Here is a 15817-nt window from a genome sequence, read left to right on the forward strand (position 1 = left end):
TGGTGATGGAGTGAGGCTGGGTGTCTGAATGGCTAGAGCACTGGACTGGGACCCGGGAGACCTGGATTCTATTTCCAGCTCTGCCACTGGCCTGCTGTGACCGTGAGCAACTCATTTTGCCTCTCCGTGCCTCAGTTTCCCAATCTGCCATGGGGATAAGAACCCTGCCCTGCCTCCAAAGGGTGTTTGTGAGGATAAATCTGGTACGGATTGGGGCCAGATGAGAGAGTGTCAAGTGGAAAGGTCAGCTCTGAGACTAGCAGGTCGCTGTGTCACTTTCACTCAGTGCAGCTCCCGCATCTCTCAGCCATTGGTTTAGGCTCTTGGCAGACTCAGGCAGTTGCTATGAAATTGGTTATACTCTAGGCACATGGAGGAGGCTGTGAGGCCTAAAAACTGACTCCTTTTTTCATGAAAGCTGAGATTCTGGCCAACACAAATGCATTGGCCAGGCTAGATCTGTATGTCTGACACCCCTGGTCTAAAGAGAATCCTCCTAGTTCAACCACAGGGGACTGGGGCTGGATGCAGGGATCGGGGAGCGGGGGAGGTGTCCTCCAGCTCAGGGGATCGGCACTGGCCTTTCTGCCCCCATGAAGACCTGGGGGCAGGTCTGGGGTGCGCACGCTCACACTCTCGCTCTTTCAGCTGATTGACTTCCTGGACGTACTGGACGATCCGATTCTGGGCTTTGTCCCCCCAACGGTCATTACGGTGCTGCACACCCACCTCTTCTGCTGTGCGGTTGACTACAGGTACTGAGGGGAGCAGACGCGAGTGGGTCGCATGGAGAAAAGGGTGGCTGTAAAATAGGAGAGGCCCTTGGCTGTGTGTACAGGAGGAACAGAGGTGAGACAGAGAAGTTAGATTGGCAGATCTGGTTTGAGGGAATCCAGACTCCCAGGTTCTGTCCCAGCTCGGAGAGGCAAGTGGAGTCTAGTGGGTTAGAGCAGGGGGGTCTGGGAACCAGGACTCCAGGGTTCTATCCCCAGTTCTGGGAGGGGAGTGGGGTCTTTGTTAAAGCAAAACCTGGCCTGATCTCTGCTGTCTGCTCTACTTCTTATCCTGGCATCTTGGAGACTGGATGCGCTGGTGGGAGCCTCTGTCACCTTGAGATAGTCTCAGGTGGGACAGGAACAGTGGCCCGGCCAGTGAGGATCAGAACAGAGCTCCATCTGGTTCAGTATCCTGTCTCCGGCTGTGGCCAGTACCGCATGCTTCAGAGCAAGGAGTAAGGACCCAGCAAAGGGCAGCTGTGGATCATCTGTCCCCTGTGAAGGCTGCGATCCCATCTTGGGGCGGGGGGAGGAGTGTGGGGGGGAGTGGCTGTGGGATAACCCTGCCGTGCGGGGACTCTTCCTGGCTCCTTTAGCCCTCCTATCACACCCCACCCCCACACTGGTTCTGTCAATACCATCTCGCCCCTCAGGCCCCTGTACCTCCCCGTCCGTGTGCTCATCACGGCCGAGACCTTCACCTTGTCCAGCAACATCATTGTGGATACTTCGATCTTCCTGCTCAGGTAGGCGTCCTCCAGCTGGGGACAACCCAAGAGAGCTGCCCTCTCCAGGGAGGGCCTGTCTCTCCCTGGGCTGGTGAGATCAGGGGGCTTGAGACCTGTTCTCTCTGGGCTGAGCACAATAACCAAGTGTTGGCTTGTGTGGAAGAAGTTGGGGTCAGCAGCTCTGGAGCTGCCATCGTGCGGGTGCCTGGATGCCATGGTGGTGGGCGCAGTAGAAGGAGCCCAGTATGATGGAATTCTGAGTGATTTCTCTGCCTATGTCTACTCCAGTTACCTGGGGTGTAGCCGTGAACTGCTGGGCCGGGTGCGCTTATTGCAGGAGTCTTACCCCAGCTCGCACAGTCTCTTCACACCAGCTGGCACCCTGTATTCCATTCCCTGCCCCCCTGAGCCAGCCAGTCTCCCCACCCTCGGGCCAGGCAGAGCCGGCACCGCTAGAAGGCCCTATATCCAGTTCTCCATCCTCTCAAGCCAGCCAATCCCACTGTTCTGGGGCCAGATCAGAGCCAGCGCCCCTAGAGAGGAAAGGCCCGTGTGCCATTCCCTGTCTTCCCACCCTGGGCTGGATTGGCACCAATGCCCTCTAGAGGGGAAAGGACCCATGTCCTATTCCTTGAGCCACCACTCCCCAGCGCTTACTCCCTTGGCCAAGGGTGGGAGACAGGGTCTGTGTAACAGGGCCAGAAGGCCCTGCTGATACCTATTGCACTGTGTGGGGCCCTTGGGTTCATAGTTACTGTACAGTGATGGACAAGATCTTGATTGTACTCGATCCGGCTGGCATGTGCCTACTGGAGGGGCGGCAGGGTTTAAGTCACTGTCCCCTTCCCCCAGGTTTATTCTGGATGACTCTGCCATCTACCTGTCTGACAAATGCGACGTGGAGCTGGTCGATCTGCGGAAGGGTAAGAGCTGGACGGGCCGCATGTCCGTCCTTCTGCTGTGCTCTGGGCACTGAAAACAGCAGCTATTTGAAAGGCTGCTGGGGAGCAGCAGGTGTCCCTCAAGCATCATGCCCCCATAGCCCCTTAGGCTGGGCTCTCGGCAGGTCTTTCAAGCTAAGCAAGCTTGCACCTGGTCAGTATTTGGATGAGGGAGCTGGTGCTCATAGCCCAGCGTGGTGGCAGGCTGCTCTGTAGAAGACACTCCGTATTGCTTAACAATTTTCCATCTGTGGATTTCAAGGGGCTTCCCAAATGTTTGAATGGATTTAACCGTCCCCCGTCCTGGGTGTGTTAATTGCTGCAGGGAAACTAATGCCCAAAGAAGAGGGGGGAGGACATGCCCAAAGAAGAGAGAACATGGAGCAGAACCCAGGAGTCCTGACTCCCAGCCCCCGCTGCTCCAACCCACCAGGCCCCACTCCCTTCCCAGAGCCCAGGATAGACCCAGGGATCCAGTCAGGCTGAATCTCTGCTCTCCCTTGGCCTCAGATTACGTGTGTGTCCTGGACGTGGATCTACTGGAGCTGGTCATCACCACGTGGAAGGGGAGCGCCGACGGGAAGCTGGTGAGGCTCAGCCCAGCCAGAAAGGGTGGGGTGGGGGCAGGCCTGGTAACTGCAATGGAAATCCCAGGAGAGAACACCACCCCCCCCCCCCTCTTTAAGAGGTGACTGCGCAGGGTGGGGAGGACACTCCATGTGGCCGAATGCAGTAGGCGGGTGACTTCCCAGCCCTTCTCGTCCGTCGCTGTAGCCTTGCGGTGTGAGAGTCTTCTCCAGTGCAGCTTCTGGTGTTTTCAAAGCAGCCTTGCTGCGTTTTGAGCCTGTGGGACCTAAGCTGCCCCACCTCCCCTCAGGAGCCCTGTGCTGACCTTTCCCAAGGATCTGGGATCCCATTGCTCTAGCTCCCCACCCCAGTATGACACGTGCTGTCTCTCATTTGCTTTGTTCCACCCCAGACCCAGCCGCTGTTTGAGCTGCGCTGCTCCAACAACGTGGTGCATCTCCATACCTGTGCCGACTCCTGCGCCATGCTAGCCAACCTTATCCAGTACGTGGTCAACCACGGGGACCTCCACCCGCCACCCCGGCAGGACAGCCCAACGGAGATCGCTGGCCAGAAGGTGCAGGTAGGGAGAGGAAGGCTGGACTGGTGTCATCCCTAGCTGAGAAGGTCAGGCTGGCTTGGTGCCTGGATGGGGGGACCTGCGTGGGGATCTTCCAAAGCTCTAGCTAAGCAGGGTCACGCCAGTTCAGTGCCTGAATGGGGGGCATGCTCAGGGATCTTTTGTAGTTTAGGTAGGTGGGGCTGAGCCAGTTTGGGGCATGGCTGGAGGACTGAGATCCAATACCTGAAGCTGCACCAATCAGAGGAGAAATAAGGCACACTTTTTTTCCCTTCTTTTTTAGCAGGGAGAGATTCACCATTGCAGCAACTTATGCGGGGTGGGCTCCAGCCCTTGAGGGTCTTTAAATCAAGACTCTGTGTTTGTCTCTGAGCTACACTCTAGCTCAACCATCAGATCTGGGCTGGATGCAGTGATCTCATGGGGAAGTTCTCTGGTTTGCATTTTGCGGGAGCTTGGACAGGATGATCTGATGGTCGGACCTTAACAGCTGTGAAGGAAAGGCATATGCTGGAGGGACGGGGGCAGTTCAGTAGGTGGTGCTCTGCCCTAGCAATCAGAGCAGACTCTTGCGGCGCTAGGGGGCACTGTTCTGCAGGACAGCAGGGCCCAGGGAGTGTTTCCTCTAATTTTTTTACGTCCACGTGCGGAGCGAATTTTATAACAAAATTCATGTGGTGGGGGTGGGACCGAGGGGTTCAGAGTGTGGGAGGGGCTCAGGGCTGGGGCAGAGGGTTGGGATGAGGGCTCAGGTGGGGCTGAGGATGAGTTTGGGGTGCAGGAGGGGGCTCAGGGCTGGGGCAGAGGGTTGGAGTGCGCGGGAGTGCAGGCTCTGGGGTGGGGCCAGGCATGAGGGGTTTGGAATGCAGGCTGCCCCAGGGCTTTAGTGAGGAGACAGGACTCCCACCAGCTCTCTCTCCCCAGCTGCGGCAGCTCCAGCTGGGCTGGGCTGAGGGAGGGGTTCCTCTCCCCCCAGCCGAGGCAGGTCAATGCTGGGGCCGGTGGGGCTTAATAGGTGGCTGCGCAGCTTAGAGAGAACTTGGCGCAGTAGAGGGTGTCTCCCCTGGCCGTCAGCACAGACCCAAGTGCCCCCGCACAGTGCTAGTGTGTGCTGTGCCCCAGGGAGCAGGGTGGGGCTGCTCTCCCTTGGCAGTGCTGATCCATGGGTACCCATCACTCGGTACATAACACCCCCTGGTTCTTGTTGGCCCCCAGCTGTCAGAGAGCCCGGCCTCGCTGCCCTCCTGCCTGCCCGCCGAGACAGCCACCATTAACCAGCGGGACCTGACTGACGCCCTCATCGACACCGACCGCAGCCTGAGGGACCTTACATTAGAGTCTGGTAAGGGGTGCCAGTGAGAGCCTGGGGAGCCGAAGGGACCGTGCTGTTCCCTCGCTGCCTCTTCAACTCCTTGGGGGCCGCTGGGCACGGTGGGGGGCAGAGGGGAAGGGTTGGAGGCTGGGTGGCATGTGGCTGCATCACTCCTGCTGCAGGGCTAGAGAAATGTCACCCCTAGCTCCCAAATCGTCAGCTGGCTGAATGGGCTAATCTGGGGCTGGAGGGACCTGTTGGCCTAATCCAGGGCAGGGTGGATGTCGGGTGGGATGGCAGGAGTATCTCATTGGGGTCGATCTCACCCATGTCCCTCTCCCCTCCCAGGAGAGGCCGGGCAGTTGCATCAAACCTCCCCCGTTTCAGTGTATCTCTTCCCAGGGGAGAACAGTGCTGGGGGCAAGCCCTGCCACCCACCCCCTGCAGCCCTGCCCCCGACCCCCATGGAAGTGGGGCTAGATTTCTGCTCCTCGGAGGGCAGCGAGGAGGAGAGCGAGGCCACCGACAATGACGACTTCTGCATCCTGGACGCACCCGGCATGGGCATCCCAGTAAGGGGAGGCAGAGCCCATGGGGGCCGAGGGCAATGGGGATGGGAGACCGAGGGGAAGCTGTGAGGCCTGGGGGGCTATGACTGATATGGGGTGGGGCTTTGGGGTCCATGGGGAGCTGGGAGGGAGAGGTTGGGGGTGGGGCAGGGCTGGGCTGGGTCCAAATGCCTGGACTTTTTTTTAGGAAGGATGAAGTAGTGGGATATTGGGGGCGGGGCTTGGACACCTGGGTCCACTGATTGCTCTGAGGCTGCCTCTGTGTGTGTCTCACCCACCCCCAGCCAAAGGACGGAGAGCCAGTTGTGACAAAGCTGCTGGAAGGGCCAGTGCCCATCAAGGACGGCTACTTCTCGCGCCCGCTGGGCAGCACAGACCTGCTGAAGGCCCCGGCACACTTCCCATTGCCCGAGAGCCGGGTCATGCTGCGTGAGATCTCAGTGGTCTGGCACCTTTATGGAGGGCGGGATTTTGGGGTTGGGCGTGCCCCCCCAGGACATGCCCACTCACCCAGGTGAGACCTTGCTACCTGGCAGGCACAGCCTGCCCTGGGGCTGGGCTGGGCTGAGCAGCTCTGACCCTCTCTCTCCCCCACCCTGCAGGATGAGGCCCGGCCTGTCGAGCGCCCGCAGCTCCCCTTCCCGCTCCTCCATGGCCAACCGGCCCCAGAACACCTGGCGCACACAGGGTGGGACCGGGCGCCTCCATGACCTGCTCATGGAGATACAGCTCACCAAGGTGAGGGCGGGGGTGTGTGCGAGTGGGTGGGGCTTACGTCCATCCCACAAAGGCTCTTCTGAGGATCTCCCTACCACAGGATAGCGGCTGGGTAGGCCCATTGGTCTGACCTCCTTGTCATAGACATGATGTTCAACTCCCCCGACGCTATAGAGCCGCATTCTGCTCCCAGCCCTTCTGCAGGGGGGTGTCTGGCTTGGCAGGGACCCCCCCCCCACATGCTATCATCAAGCCTTAGCCTCTTCCCCTCCCTCCAGGTGAGCTTCCAGCATGAGACCTATCCCAGTGGGGCAGAGAAGCTGCCCACGGAGCTGGAGGAGCAGCCAGTGTCGCGGCAGGTGTTCATCGTGCAGGAGCTGGAGATCCGGGACCGGCTGGCCTCCTCCCAGATCAACAAGTTCCTCTACCTGTACACCAGCGAGAAGATGCCACGCCGGGCCCACTCCAACATGGTACTGCCAGGGGGCTGACAGAGGGATGGGTAAGGGGCAAGGGGTGGGGGCTGGGGTGGGATGAGGGCAGATACTAGGGAGTTGACATGAGGTGAGTGCTGGGGCTTAAGGAGAGGTTGTGGGGTAGGATCCAGGCCTGGGTTAGGGGGAGTTCTGAGGGCTGTTGATGTGGGGCAGCCACTGCAGCTGGGGGATGGGGAAGGTATTTGGGGTGGGCATGAAGAGAGGGGGTTGGGGTGGGGTGGGCACTGCGGTTGGGAGGGGGGCAGTGAGCTCTGTATAGGGGTGGGCTCTGGGGGGGAGGGGTGGGATCTGGGCAGGGAGAGGGTTCTGGGGGGAGTGTTTTGGTGTGGGATGGGTGCTGGGGCTGGGTGTGAGATCTGAACTGGGGGAGGGCTGGGGTGCTTGCTCCATCCCTGCTGAGGGAGGGCAGTGGACCGTACACCTCCCTTCCTCCCCCCTGTGAGTGATGGACATCTCCCCTCACAGCTCACCATCAAGGCCCTGCATGTCTGCCCTGAGGCCGGGCTGGGCGGCCCCGAGTGCTGCCTGCGTGTCTCCCTCTTGCCGCTGCGCCTCAACATCGACCAGGTGAGGGGGGGCTGCAGATAGCTCCATGGGCCCTGCCTAGAGACTCCCTGCCCTGGCCCCACACCCTGGGGGAGCCCTGATCCAGATACATCTCCCCTCCCCCTCCCCCCCCCCCCCAGGTCCCTAATGACCTGGTTCTGGATTCAGACCAGCACCCCCTCAAGGGGAAAGGCCTTGTATGCCAGTTCCCTGCTGTGGGGCTGGATCAGAGCTGGTGCCCCCTAGAGCAGAAAGGCCTGTGTCTACAGGTATGAATGGATCAGCTTTCTCTCCTAGAACTCAAACTTCCTGGGCTTCAGCATTGTCCCTCCCCACTCCCCAATCAAGGGTTCCCCCACCTCCCACCCCCTCCTTTCTGAATGATGGGCTCTGACTCTGCCTGGCGCTCCCTTGGCCTGAGCGATTTTCCAGCATCTGGTGTCTTTCCGAGTTATCGTCTCCAAGAGGAGGAGAAATGGATGATGCGAGGGGGGGCAAGTTCTCTGTTGCAATCCTGTCTGTTTACAAAGAACGTCCCCACAGTCAGGGGTGAAAGTAATATTAAATTCTTACCGGTACGGGGGCCAGCTCCAGCTCCAGCCCCCGGAAGGGGCAGGGCCTCAGGCAGAAGGGGTGGGCTGGGGGATCAGGGGCTCCGGCAGCAATTTAAAAGGGTCTGGGGCTCCAGTGCTGCTGCAGCGGTCGCTAGGAGCATAGGCGCCAACTTTCCCCGGCGCCGGTGGGAGCTTGCGCCCTCCTGGCCCTGCCCCCCACCCCTGCCTTGCCCCCATTACAACCCCTTCCCCAAAGTCCCCACCCTAAGTCCGCCCCCTCCCTGCCCTATTGGACCCCTTCCCCAAATCCCTGCCCTGGCTCCACCTCTTCCCGAGCGCACCGTGTTCCCCCTCCCTCCCAGCTGTGCAAAACAGCTGTTTGGTGGCGCAAGCACTGGGAAGGAGGGGGAAAAAGTGGGCAGGCGGTGCGCTCAGGGGAGGAGGCGGAGCGGAGGCGGAGGTGAGCTGGGCGGGGAGTTGCTGGTGGGTACTGAGCACCCACCAATTTTTCCCTGTGGGTGATTCAGCCCCGGAGCACCCATGGAGTCGGCACCTATGGCTGGGAGTCCCGGGCTCTATTAAATCGCTGGCCCCGGGGCAGCTGCCCCTTTTGCCTCCCCCATCGGCGGCCCTGCTGGTAGGATTCCTACCGGCAGAGCTGCCGACAGGGAAGGGGCAGCGACGTTAAAACACTGCCGCAGCAGCGCTTTAACATGTGCTGCGTACGGGATGGTACCGGCTTCTTACCGGTATGCCGTGTACAGGCCCGCTTTCACCCCTGCCCATAGTCCTGTGTCCCTGATCACAGCAGGAACGAACAGCTGGTTCCTTGCTCACAATTTCCAAGTCTGTCTCTCCAGCTAGCCCGATGTCCAAGGAGCTCTGTCCCCCTCCTGTCTTCCAGGGCCACACTCACCTCCGCTTCTCTCGCTGTCTCCTGGCTCTCTGCCTCGCACACACACCCAGCTTGCCAAGCAATCCCCCAGCCCCTACATTTGCAGGCGGTCTGGAAACCCCACAGGGCTCAGGCCTGCGGCCTTGGGCAGTGGCTTCTATTGTTTCCAGCTCTTTCCCTCATAAAGGGGCTTAACTTCTCCTTCCATTTAGCCTGAAAGAAGGGTAATTAGTGCAGCCAGGTCTGTGACTGAGGGCTGTCCACCGTCCAGTATAACACTGCCTGTTGCTGCCTCTCCCCCCCCACCAGGATGCCTTGTTTTTCCTGAAGGATTTCTTCACCAGCCTGGCTGTCAGCATTAACCCTGTGTTGCCCATGGAGGCTGGGACAGAAGGTAAGTTGAAGAGTAGCCCAGAGGTGCTGGCTGGCTCGGGAGGGATAAAGCTTCCTCTTCTGAATCTTTGTAGCCCCGGCATAAACCTTCCTCGTGCTGGGGAAACTGAGGCAGGGGGACAGACTCTCGGGCCACGTGAGCATCTGGCCACACCAAGTGTTACAGTGACTATAACCTGGGCTCCTGACAGCTTTTCATGGGCTTTGCCCGCTACACTACCACCTGTCACCACAAGATGGGGGTGTTGCTAAGGCCTGAGCTGCCAAGAGCATGTACAACCTGCTGAGTTAGAGGAGGAACCTGAGATGGGCGGGGGGGGGGGAAGGGAGGTGAAGCCCCTGCTCCTTGACCACCTTTTTTTCTCTCCCCTCCCCCCAATAGCCCGCCCAGATCCAGGGGTCCGAGCCAGCCCAGCCACCGAGTCCGAATCCCTGGGGAAGGAGCAAGAAGGGAGCCGGGGGCCAGGGTTGGTGGGGGTAGAAATGACAGCTTCTGTGGAGACCACACTGAGCGAAAACAGCTCCTCCTCCAATGCCTCGTCCTCCACGGACCAACCCATCTACTTCAGGTATGAGATGCTGCTGCCTCTGGGGTGGGGCGCAGGGGGTGCTGCGAAGGGGAATCTTATTTCAAATTGAAGCGGTGGGTGGAGGAACACGAGGGGTGAAGGAGGCAGAACAGAAATGATGGAAGGTAGAATTACGGCCTGGATCATGGGGTTTCCCACCGCCTGATCCGTAGAGGAGGTACCGGGGGGACCATCAATGACCACGCAGCAGCAGGACCTTAGTTACACATTTTGTCCGGCAGAGTGCTTCATATTGATCTCTGCTCCCTGTAGCACAGCGCCCCCTAGCACCGCGCTGGGGTCAGCACTCACTGCAGGGGGAGAGCGCCCCCTGCTGAGTCCCCACCCCGCTGCCTGCAGCTCCAAGATTTTGGTGGTCTCCATCCAGGCTCGGGCCCTGCTTAGCATAAGATCTGTGCCCATGAGGTGGCCCGGCTGTAAGTCCTGCCCCCTCGTCTGCCAGTCTCTCTAGCTCTCTGTCCCGATTGGTTGATCCCCAGGGAGTTCCGGTTCACGTCAGAAGTGCCCATCTGGCTGGACTATCATGGGAAGCACATGACCATGGACCAGGTGGTAAGTGGGGCTGGGGCAGGGAGATGCCAGTGAACCTCTGGGTGGGGCAGAGGTGGCAGGTAATCCCAGACCCCCGCTCCCTCCACAACTAGCCAAAGCCTCCTGCCTCCTGCTGGAAGGACTGGTGGTGGAGAGGGATAGTGTTGGATGAGCTCTGTGGCTTGAGTGCAGGATCTGGCCCTGGGTAGGAGTGGGCTTGGGGGTGGGGGTTGGTAGTGGGATGGCATCTGGCTCTGGGGGAGGGGTGGATCTGGCCCAGGGTGGGGTGGGGAGCTCTGGTACTAGTGGGGGTTGGCGTGGGGCAGGCTCTAGAGTTTGGGGGTGGGGCTGCTGCTCCCTCTCTGCTGGGTCTGGGGGTGCAGAATCCACTCCTTTGGCTTATTGTCAGGTGGGCCTTAATGTAGCCCCAGGAGCTGGCACTAGAGGGGGCAGTGGAACCCTCTGTGATGCCTTTGACCCTTAGGTCACTAGTTTGAATCCTGCTGGGGTCAGGGTGAAGTTAACTGGTGTGGAACAAGTTAAGGTGGTGTCAGTTGAGATCAGACTGGCCTAGGGAGACTCCATCAAAACTGACCCTGGTTGCCTGGGCTGTGGGGACAGAGCTAACCTCTCTTGTCACCGGGGGATATCTGGAGGGTGGGGGTGGAGACATGCCTGCTTTTGGGGAGGAGGTGGCGGTTCATAGGAGGTGTAATCCCCATTCTACAACTGGAGAAACTGAGGCAAGGAGGGCTGAGTGTGGGAACCAGGTTTAGAAGAGAGGAGTGCCTAGCTAGCAGCACTGCTATTGGGGGGAGGACATTGTGGGTGGGTGTGTGGCACTGTGGGGTAGGGCAGTGCAGGGGTGTGGGAGTCATACATAGATGGGAGCAGGGGAATGCAGGGTACACATGATATGAGGGGAGTGGCGTTGGGGGGCTGTGCATATATGGGGGAGCTGGATGGAGGTGTGGGGGATGGGTTTGGGATAGGGAGTGTTGGGGAGGGGGGATGCAGGGGTGGGCTGTAGGGAGGGGTGTGGGCCGTGCATCAGCAGTGCTTTAACCCTTTCTCTCCCCCTCTTCAGGGCACCTTCGCCGGGATCCTCATCGGCTTGGCCCAGCTCAACTGCTCTGAGCTCAAGCTCAAGCGCCTCTGCTGCAGACATGGGTGAACTGGGGGGCCTGGGATGTGCTTGGGGGGCAGAGGGAGGCGGAGTCAATGCAGGCAGAGGGTGTGGTCTGTGCCCGTGCAGGGCTCAGACTGTGGGATGGAGCTGTCTGTTTCTGCCCCGCTCTCTTACCCTGACTGGCACTGCTGGGGCCTGCTAGATGCTGGGGAGGGGGTGGGGTTCAGTCTGTAGCGTAGCTCCAGGGCTTAGTCCTCTCTAAGAGGACATGGTGGGGGCGCCTCATTCTTTCCCACAATACCCTCTGTCTGTTCCCCACCAGGCTCCTGGGTGTGGACAAGGTGATCAGCTACGCCCTCACTGAGTGGCTGACGGACATCCGCAAGAACCAGCTGCCAGGCATCCTGGGTGGTGTGGGGCCCATGCACTCCGTCGTCCAGCTCTGTGAGTTCCTGGCACAGCCCCCCCTACCCCCTCCTTGCACAGGGCCCCCCAGCTTTCTGCCAAGCCCCTGTGCAGGGAGAACCACCTCACTCTAGGTCAGGGGTGGAAGGCATGGGGCAGGAGGAAGGGAGATGGGGGCTGGGGTGAGCGTGGAGAGGTGGGAGGTAAGGGAGATGGAGGCCTGGAGCGAGTGTGGAGTGGGTGTTGGGCATGGGGGGGGGGGCCCCAGTGTGGTGGGGGTGATGGAGGTGGGAGGAGAGTGGGAGGGTTGAAAGGGTGCTGTGCCCTGGGGGGGCTGTTCTCCTGTGATCTCTGCCCTTGGGGTTCCCCCACTTCAGGCTAAGCTGGCCTCTTTTCCTTCCCCAGTCCACGGGCTGCGTGACCTGTTCTGGCTGCCCATCGAGCAGTACCGCAAGGACGGGCGCATCATTCGGGGGCTGCAACGCGGGGCTGCCTCCTTCGGGACCTCCACAGCCTCAGCCGCCCTGGAGCTCAGCAACCGCCTGGTGCAGGCCATACAGGTGAGAACCCTCCCTCCCATCCATCCATCCATCCGTCCACAGCTTGGGACAGGCCACTCCCCACCCTGGCACTTTGGGGCGGGGCTGCAGCATGGCCCTATCCAGCCAGCCTCGAAGGTGGGGGTGGGGAAAGGAGCAGGGGTCTGCAATAGCATTGGAAAGGGCTTTTCACGTACTAAGCCCTCCATCCTCTTGTCATGAGGGAAACTGAGAGGGGAAGGCACTTGCCCAAAGTTAGTGGTAAAGCTGGGAACAGAACCCAGGAGTCCTGGTTCCCAGTCCCCCACTCTCCTCTAACCAGCTAGCCCCTACTCCCCTTCCAGGATACTTTCTTCTTGCCCTGAGTCCATTCTGGCTCATAGGCCAGATCGGGGGGGGGGGGCGGGCAACTTGGAGAGTGCGTGTGTAGTGGAGTGGGGACTATGGGTATCTCTGGGGGGAAGGGGTCTGTGTGTATGGGATGTGGGGGGGGTCTCAATGGGGCGTGCTGTTGGGATCTCTTTATCTCTTAATGTACCTACCCACCTCCCCAGGCCACAGCTGAGACAGTCTATGACATCCTGTCTCCAACCTCCCCTGTGACACGGACCCTGCTGCATAAGAAGCACGCCCGGAAACTGCGCCGGGGCCAGCAGCCAGCTGACCTCCGTGAGGGTGTGGCCAAGGCCTATGATACCTTCCGAGAGGTATGGTCCCTCCCTGCGCTAAGGCCCGTCCCCTTCTATGCAGGGGGCCAAGGCTACTCCTGCCGCTGGAGATTCCCTCCTAACCCTGCCGGGTGATGGGCCCAGAAGCATTAGGGTTGGGAGTCTTACCGTTCGGATTCCAGTTAGAGCTGGTGTTAGGTACTTCCACAGACTAACCCTGACCCCCCACTAACCGCTCCCCTTTGCTCCCTTGCAGGGCGTGATTGACACAGCCCAGACCATCTGCGACGTGGCTGCCCGGGGCCATGAGCAGAAGGGCATCACAGGGGCGGTGGGCGGAGTCCTGCGCCAGATCCCTCCCACCGTGGTCAAGCCCCTTATCGTGGCCTCGGAGGCCACCTCAAACCTGCTGGGGGGGATGCGCAACCAGATCAAGCCAGATGCCCGCAAGGAGGAGTCTCTCAAGTGGCGGCTGGAGGAGAGCCAGGACTGACAGGGTACAGACTGTGCCACGGAGGCCAGCCCCCCAGACGTTGCGACAGCCGGCCATCCCCTCCTCCTCTTCTGGGGGGGGTGCCAAATCCCACCCCCTTCCAGGAGCTGCTGGCCCCTCTGACCAGGCCATGCCAAGGACACAGTGCGGCAGGGACTGCAATTCAAACCAAGGAGCCGTAGTGCGAAGGGGGCATGTTGTCAACTTGAGACAAGGGGGGGGCCCTAATTTAACTCCCCCCACTCGTGGTCGCTTGGGACTTGCTTTTATACTGATCAGCCCCTTGAGTCCTCCCCTGCATGATCCCTGCAGCCCCCTTCCCCCAAAACCAAATGAGGAGACTGAGTATTAAAGGAAGTGAGTGGTTTTCACTTGGTCCCTTGGCCCAGCTTTTTCCAGCCCCATATCCTTCACCAAGGGCCAGGCAGCCTTTGCGCGGGGCTGGACATCAGATCACAGGGAATTAAGGACCTTAGTCCCCCTCTTGCCTCAGTCCCCAGCCACTGGCATTGGGGGTTAACAAGATCCTTGGCTGAAACCATGTGCCTCACCTGGCCTCGGGTGGGGGATGGTGGCCCTATTCAGGGGTGGGCGGCCCAGATGCCTGTCCTGCTGCTGGCAGTGCCCACATGAGGAGCTATGTTCTCTTCTCCCCCCCCCCCCCCCCCAACTTTAGTAATGCCCTGCTTCCTCCTACCTGTGCCAGCCCCGTTGTCGCTTTGTTGTGTTGTGGAGCTGGCTGTGCAGCCGCTGGCACGTGGCACCGGCTGGTGCCACTGCGCTGCTTTGAAAGAGTCACCCCCTTCGCCCTCTTGGGCTGATACCGAATAGCCTGAGTCTGTCACTGCAAGGCAGGTGTTCTGGGCCTCAAACTGTCCTGGCACCGCTTCCCTGCCCCCTCTCCCATTTGTATCCCTCCCTGGAGCGCTGCAGAAAGGTCCCTACAGACCCGCCAGCCCGTGGAAACTGGTGCCTGGCTTATTTTATCCCTAAGGGGGTGCAAGTAGGAAACAAATCTGGCACCCCCCACCTCCTACAACGGGCTTGTACCAATTGAGTTAAAGGAGTTTCTCTGTCAGCTGGCAGTGGTAATAGGCTCTTATCCCCTAAAGGCCTCATTTGCACCTTGCCCAGGCTGAACGGGGTCCTATCTTGCCTTTGCCTCAGGCATTGGGGAGCTCTGCATTGAGGGGCAGGGCCTATGCTTTGGGACAGAGTCAGTTTCCTGGGGAAGCCAGGGGTAAACGGAAGGGGGGTGTCCCATAATTCTGTCAGTGCATGAAGGTGACTGAGGGAGATTGGAGGGCCCTGCACCTTCCCTTTCACCCAGCTGAACAGTCCAACACTAGAACCCTCTTCCCCCTGTCTGTGTAATACTGAGCTTCAGCCGCCAGGGGGAGCAGCGGTGTTCTGTGCTGTGGGCCTTGGCTGGATGGTGGCTTTGGGGCTGGATTACCCCCCCCCCCCCCCCAAGCAGGTGGCAGACTGGCACGGTGGAGGTGGCTGCTACCCTGGGTTGGTGCTGGGGGAGTTGGACATGGTGGGAGTAGGTAAGGATGCACCCTCTAGCATCTTTCCTGGCTCGACTGCTGTCAGCAGCAAGAATCTTGCAAGCCCAGGCCCCAGTTCAGCGCCCAGGAGTGGAGAAACCAACACCCCCACTTTAGAAATCCGGGTCTGCCCTGTGTGGGTGCTTCAGCTCCCAGGCCCCATGCCTGCTCCCTACAGTGGTGGTAAGAAACTGCAGCTGTGTCCTAGCCTCTAACCTGCCCTTGGTTAAGGGTGATTCCCCTCTCCTGGTCGCCGGGTTTCATGGTGTGTAACACACATTCCCATGCCACGGGTGTGGAAGTACTGAGTGTCCTGTTCGATGAATCAAGGGTGGGAAGGGTCAGCCCTGTGTCATGGTCAGTTTAGGGAAGAGACTGTGAAGGGATAACTGCATCATGGTCAACAACATACGTGGGGCTGGGAGGTGGGCACCCTGGGGGTGAACCCCTGCTCTGGCATAGGAGCTTGGGAAGTGCCTGCCGGTCTCTGCGCCTATAGTGCCCACCAGCACTGCCAGAGGGCTGAGGATAAATCCTGGAAAGATGGCGAGGGGCCCAGATACTCCAGGGAGTGGGGGGAGGGTGGATAGGGTCTCTGGTTGGTATTAGCCAGGAGCCTCAGACAAGATGCCCAGCAGGGTCCTTTCTGGTCCCAGAAATCCTTGTGTTCCTTTCTCTGGGGTCTTTGTCCAGTGGAAGCGACTCCCCTTTCCAGGCAGAGACCTTTAAGCCAGGAGGCAGCCTGAGGAAAATGGCCCTGGGCTGGGAAAAGCAGGTTTGAGCCTGAAGGGGGCAAGAAGTTTTTAGCACTGGGAGCTTAGATGGTTTGGGTAGATG

At 59.9% G+C, this 15817-nt stretch overlaps 1 protein-coding gene across 4 annotated transcripts in view; it reads left to right on the top strand.

The window, feature by feature from the left end:
* ATG2A (autophagy related 2A) overlaps positions 1-13801 on the top strand; it is a 38192-nt gene extending 24391 nt beyond the window's left edge. For 2 of the 4 annotated variants that reach the window (XM_054034752.1, XM_054034753.1), the window contains exons 24-42: positions 649-755; positions 1430-1522; positions 2357-2427; positions 2956-3032; positions 3425-3595; positions 4808-4934; positions 5253-5476; positions 5758-5987; positions 6076-6211; positions 6469-6663; positions 7153-7254; positions 8992-9076; positions 9458-9644; positions 10145-10217; positions 11284-11366; positions 11648-11769; positions 12136-12290; positions 12824-12976; positions 13194-13801. In XM_054034752.1, the coding sequence (XP_053890727.1) occupies positions 649-755; positions 1430-1522; positions 2357-2427; positions 2956-3032; positions 3425-3595; positions 4808-4934; positions 5253-5476; positions 5758-5987; positions 6076-6211; positions 6469-6663; positions 7153-7254; positions 8992-9076; positions 9458-9644; positions 10145-10217; positions 11284-11366; positions 11648-11769; positions 12136-12290; positions 12824-12976; positions 13194-13430 (2628 nt within the window). In that variant the 3' untranslated portion in view covers positions 13431-13801. Of the gene's footprint in view, positions 1-648; positions 756-1429; positions 1523-2356; positions 2428-2955; positions 3033-3424; positions 3596-4807; positions 4935-5252; positions 5477-5757; positions 5988-6075; positions 6212-6468; positions 6664-7152; positions 7255-8991; positions 9077-9457; positions 9645-10107; positions 10218-11283; positions 11367-11647; positions 11770-12135; positions 12291-12823; positions 12977-13193 lie in introns of those variants that run through there. The other 2 variants (XM_054034754.1, XM_054034755.1) reach the window with 2 other exon arrangements.
* The last annotated feature ends 2016 nt before the right edge of the window (positions 13802-15817 follow it).

The sequence above is a fragment of the Malaclemys terrapin genome, chromosome 7 (assembly GCF_027887155.1).
Source record: "Malaclemys terrapin pileata isolate rMalTer1 chromosome 7, rMalTer1.hap1, whole genome shotgun sequence".
NCBI lineage: Eukaryota > Metazoa > Chordata > Testudines > Emydidae > Malaclemys > Malaclemys terrapin.